We start from the raw sequence: 5,801 nt of genomic DNA on the forward strand, positions 1-5,801 counted from the left end.
TTCTGGGGCAGGAACAAACCCCAACAAATTTTTATTTTTTTTAAGTAGGCTCTATGCCCAACATGGGGCTTGAACTCATGACCCCCAGATCAAGAGTCACATGCTCCACCCACTGAGCCAGCCAGGCGCCCCCAAATCCCAACAAATTTAAACGAATTGTGTTTAAATGCGTATGTACTCCAACCACAAAGGAATCAAAGTAGAAATCAAAACCAGGAAGATAATGGGAAAATCTGCAAACACTTGGAAACTACTCATTCACTCCTAAATAACCCATGGGCCAAAGAGTCTCAAGGGAATCCAAAAAATACATTGAACAGAAGGAGAATGGAAATACAATATACCCAAACTTGTGATTTTTGACAAAGGTGCAAAACCAATTCAATGGAGAAAGCATAGCCTTTCCAACAAATGATGCTGGAGCAATTGAACAACCACAGGCAAGAGAATAAACTATGACCTAAGCCTCAAACATTACACAAAATAGATCACAGATTTAAACATACCACCTAAAGCTATAAATCTTTGAGTAAAAGACAGGACAAAATTTTGGGGATCTCGAGTTAGATAAAGAGTTCTTGACACCAAAATCATGACCCATAGGAAGAAAAACTGATAAATTGCACTTCACCAAAATTTAAAACGTTTGCTCTGAGAAACACCAGGTAAAAAGATGGAAAAGACAAGTCACGGTGTGATAGAACATATTTGCAAACCACATATCCAACAAAGAACAAGTATCTGTGATATATAAAGAACTCTCAAAACACAACTGCAAAAAACAGTCCAGTTGTAAAATGGGCAAATGACAGAAACATTTTACCCAAGAGGATGTGGCATAGATGGCAAGAGAGCACATGCAAAAATGAACATGATTAGCCACTAGGGAAATACAAGTTAAAACCACAGTGAGATGTCACTACACGTGCATCAGAATGGCTAAAATGAAAAATAATGACACCACCAAATGCTGGTGAGGATGCAGAGAAACTGGATTCCTCATACACTGTTGGTGGGACTGTCCAATGGTACAGCACTAGGGAAAATCATTTCTGAAAAAACTAAAATACACTTATAATATGACCCAGCAATCGCACTCTTGGGCATTTTTCCCAGAGAAATGAAGACTTTTGTTCACACAAAAACCTATACACGAATGTTTATAGCAAGTTTATTCATAATAACCCCAAACCCGGGACAACCCAGAGGTCTTCAACAGGTGAATGGCTAAACAAACTACAATGTATCCATATCATGGACTACTACTTAGCAATAAAAAGGAGTGAAGTTTAAGATATGCAACAACTTGGACAAACGTCCACTTTCCTCATTTGTAATAAGATGTTGGGGGAGCAGGGTGTCTCAAGGGCCTTCCTGTTTGGGAACTCAAGATACAGATGAGCAGAGTGGGGCAGGATGAGGGCATATTTGGAAGCGCTTAGGGCTTGTATTTATTTTATATTTTATTTTATGTTATGTTTTCGAATTTTTAGAGATTCAAAATAAACAGAAGGAACTGGCTCGATGGATGCCAGCTGTTGTGTTTCACGGGCATCCTACGGAGCCCATTTTGGAAGCCGGGAACTCAGGAGGAGGAGAGTTTAGGGTAGTTGCATTCTGTTAGCAAAGGCCATAGAGTCTGCTTAGTTGCAGGGAATGAGTTTCAGAAGAGTGGCTCTTGCCTTCTTACAGTGAGATCTTACACTTAAATTAGTGTAAGACCTAACCTGAAAGGACTCTGTGTTCCCAGGCACATTAGGAAATGTAAAGGTTCACCAGTCAGGGGACGTGAAAAACGAGAAAGGCGCCTTGCCCCCCGAACACTACGAGTAACGGGAAGTCCATCGTCAGAACACATTTACGTGGTGGTATAGTATTTGTTATGTGATTCTCAAGCATGACCAGCGCCTGTATTGTGTTCAAGTTTGGAGATGAGGTAGCGGGGGCACCTGGGTGGCTCAGTCGTTAAGCGTCTGCCTTCGGCTGGGGTCATGATCCCAGGGTCCTGGGATCGAGCCCCGCATCAGACTCCCTGCTCCACAGGAAGCCCGCTTCTCCCTCTCCCACTCCCCCTGCTTGTGTTCCCTCTCTCGCTGTGTCTCTCTCTGTCAAATAAATAAATAAAATCTTTTTTTTTTTTAAGATTTTTAAATAACTAAAATCTTAAAAAAAAAAAAAAAAGAAATGAAGTAGCGACAGAGTCCATGAACGATTCTACAAGACTGATTGGTACACATAGTATTCAAAGTGGAAGTTTTTCCACGCGGGATTCAAACCTTGCTACACTCAGAAGCAACCGTTGCTACGGGGTCTGATGGGGGTGTATTTAGGGTCTCCCAACAGCCAATCTTAGTGCCAGGCGTTTTCGAGGGGGCGTAGCCGTGTAGAGACAGTGGCCAATGGCAAAGAGGGCAACCACCGGGTGATGTGAGCCGAGTGCAGCGGCGAGGGGAGGCTGAGGACCCGCAGCGTGTTCCGGGGTTTGAGCTGTTAGTCTGAACTGTAGCCGGTACTTCAGCTGCCACCCATCTTCGAGTCTCACCTGCCGTTAAACGTCATGGAAGATTCTCAGAGTGAGCAACAGCGGATAATACGACGCCACCACCACGAGAAGAACGAGCTTCAGGCCCGCATCCAGGCCATGAAGAACTCGGTGCCCAAGAGCGACAAGAAGAGAAGAAAGCAGTTGCTCCTAGACGTGGCCCGCCTCAAGGCCGAGTTGGAGCAGAAGCACCAGCAGGAGCTGGAGAAGTTCCAAGAGAGTTTCCCTGATGACAGCAACCTCGACTCCATCACGGAAGATCTCGCCAAGATGAATCTTGAGAACCAGCCTCCCTGCCAGTCTAGGGCACAGAGAAGGCGCGAAAAAAGGGCGGCCCTCGAGAGAGAGCGCCAGGAGAGGATCGCCGAGGCCGAGATGGAGCACCTGGCCAGCTTCCGCCGCGAGGAGGAGGAGAAGCTCGCCGCCATCCTAGGGTCCAAGAATCTGGAGCTGAAGGATATCCCGGCCGACGGCCACTGCATGTATCGCGCCATCCAAGACCAGCTGGTGTTCTCCGTGACGGTGGAGAGCCTGCGGAGCCGCACCGCTGATTACATGCGCAAGCACGTGGACGACTTCCTGCCCTTCTTCACTGACCCCGACAGCAGCGACTCCTACAGCCGCGAAGAGTTCCTGAGCTACTGCGACGAGATCGTGCGCAGCCCGTCGTGGGGAGGCCAGCTCGAGCTGAGGGCCCTGTCGCATGTCCTGCAGACCCCCATCGAGGTGATCCAGGCCGATTCGCCTGCCATCGTCATTGGGGGGGAGTACACCAGGAAGCCGCTCACTCTCGTCTACCTGCACTACGCCTGCAACCTCGGCGAGCACTACAACTCGGTGAGGCCCCTGGAGGCCAGCGCCGTCGGGGGCGCGGCCCCGCGGCTCTTCTAGGCCGGCCAACATAGTCGCCATCGCCGCCGCCGCCGCGTCTCCTCAGTAGGCTCCATTTTTTTCCTTCGGTTTTCTCGTTTTTGTCTTGCTTCGTTTTACTTGAAAGTCGTTCCCCATCCCCACCCCCACCCCACCCCCAGCCCGCCACCACCACCACCACCACTACCACCACTCTTCTCAACCCCATTCCCCAACGCCCGCTCTCTCTTACCAGGCGGTTCTAGCCCCTTCTCTCACTCATTCATTGCTTGGGGGGCTGGAATGGGGGAGACTCGGGACAAGGGAAAGATCTGTACTGTACTATCTGAGGGGAGTAGTTTGGCCACATGTTAACATCTTGCCCTTAAGGGTCTTTGCCTCCCTCGCAGATGAGAATTGGACATGCCGCACGTGCCTTTGAGATCAAAATGGAAACTTGGTTTGATGCATTCTTAACTGGGGAAAAATTAGTTTAGCTCGGGATCTTCGGATCGTCCCGTGAATACACTGGGTTTTAGATAAAGGTGGAGTTTCTGTGATCGAAATGCTTTGCGAATGCCTCCTGCTTATTCTTTGGAAATAAATGTATCGCGGGCTGTTTGGGGGGTTGCTTTTTACTTCAGCTGGGCTATTCTGCAGATGTCTCAAGTTATGAACAAGAGCTCCTCTAGTATTTTGTTTTGTTTTCATACAAGCTTGTGTGGTTCGCAATTAATTTTCCTTATTTAGGATTTGCTAAAGTCTACATAAGAGCGTTTGTTAAACTTAGAAATTAAATGTACCTACTAAACATAGAAATTAAATTTACAAAAACTGATAGGTTAGGTAAGGTTCACTCTGAGATGTGAAAGATCTCAAGTTAATTTCCTTTATTAAAGATAGGAAGGGATACAACTTTATTCAAGGAGGTAATCCATTTCATTTTGTCTTCAACTGGAACGAAGCAAAAAGAGACACACTGATAGGCAGCTTAACTTCCTGTAAGGGTGAGACCCGAACTAGTAAGTTTTCTTTACTGTGAGACATGAAAGGGTACAACTTTATTCAAACAGTTCAAAAAAAAAGTGAGCAATCTACTTTTGTTGATAGTCAAGACTTGTTGATATCTTGAGTTCACCGGTAGAATAGTAAAAATGAAACGATTTACAATAAGCAGTTTAAAAGTTTTCAAATCTTTAGATCCTGGGTTTCAGTGAGGCTGCTTAGTTTCATTTAAAAAGTCCATTGTACACGCCAGATGTTCTAAAACAAAATATATAAATTCAAAATTTTTAAAAAATATTATGCAACTTGTTTTAAAAATAAAAGTGTTAAAAATACCTGGTTCTCTATTTTTGTGTAGCTGATTTAGTTTGTACAGAGTTTGTATCCCAGAATCTGCTTCAACAAAGGAGTCCTGGAGGGTTAGGGAGAGGAGTTGGGAGCCAGATAAGGCTTTGGGGAGGAGGACTGGCCTGGTGGCAGCCTGGAGTGGAGCGTTCCCCAGGAAAGGATTTAGGGAGGAACTTTATCTAGAGGCTGTCCAGAGTTGATGTTTCACTCTGGGAAAAACATCCTGAAATGGTTTTGTTTAGGGATATTCTCATTGCTATGCGTGAAAAAAAAAACTCCCACTTCCAGCAAAGAGTGAAATCCTGCCAGGTAGCTCACCGTGCAAATATGTGTCAGAGAAGTTTCAGATGGCCAGCTGACTGAGAAGAAGAGGCCCCTGAGAAAACCAGGGATTGGGGTGCACTGTAAGAAGAAGGCCTTTTATAGGGCTGAGAAGACTGGCTGCAGAAGAAAGACAAGGCCCAGAAGGGAGGCATAATCTATAGAAGGGTGCCTGGCTGGGAAGGAGGGTGAAAGTTGGGGAAGGCATCAGCCTAGAAGGAAGAATGGGATGTGATGGGGAAAGCGGGCACAAGCTGAGGAAGGGGACTAAGCTGATGAACAGGGCATAGGCAGTAAAGAGAGCCTGGGTAGAGGAGGGGAACTGCAGGGGGTATAGGACACAGGTGGGCAAAGGGGACCTGACTGGGGACACGGGCAAAGGCTGGTGAAGGCTTCCAGAAATGGGAAGGGTGCTCTACTGGAGTGAGCTGCGTTGGGTGCGGGAGGGGGCCTGGCTAGGGTAGGAGACCTTGATGGAGAGGGTGGCACAAGCTGGGAAAGAGGGCCTGGTTGCAGGAGGATTCCTGGCAAGGGAAGTGGTCCAGGCTAGGGGCGGGAGCATAGGCTGATGAAGGGTTTCTGGTAGGAGAAGATGGCCCCAGCGGGGGTGGGTTTTATAAGGAGGGGAAGGGAAGCTGACTGGGAACTAGGTCACTTTCTGGGCAAGGGATCGGGGTAGGGGGCTCGAATAAGACTGGAAAGGAGGCTAGCTGGGGACTGAGACACTGGAAGGAGG

At 47.3% G+C, this 5,801-nt stretch overlaps 1 protein-coding gene across 1 annotated transcript; it reads left to right on the plus strand.

Moving 5' to 3' along the window:
• The first annotated feature begins 2,557 nt into the window (after positions 1–2,557).
• OTUD6A (OTU deubiquitinase 6A) lies at positions 2,558–3,433 on the plus strand. The gene has a single exon (XM_045895306.1). It carries the CDS (start codon positions 2,558–2,560, stop codon positions 3,431–3,433), a length of 876 nt encoding a protein of 291 aa, XP_045751262.1.
• The last annotated feature ends 2,368 nt before the right edge of the window (positions 3,434–5,801 follow it).

This window comes from Mirounga angustirostris, unplaced genomic scaffold, assembly GCF_029215605.1.
Source record: "Mirounga angustirostris isolate CCGP_5_RB_7025 unplaced genomic scaffold, mMirAng1.0.hap1 SCAF_11, whole genome shotgun sequence".
In the NCBI taxonomy this organism is placed as follows: Eukaryota; Metazoa; Chordata; class Mammalia; order Carnivora; family Phocidae; genus Mirounga; species Mirounga angustirostris.

What these genes read in the sequence shown, in the direction of transcription:
- OTUD6A (XM_045895306.1), top strand. Translation starts at nt 2,558, where the DNA reads ATGGAAGATTCTCAGAGTGAGCAACAGCGGATAATACGACGCCACCAC.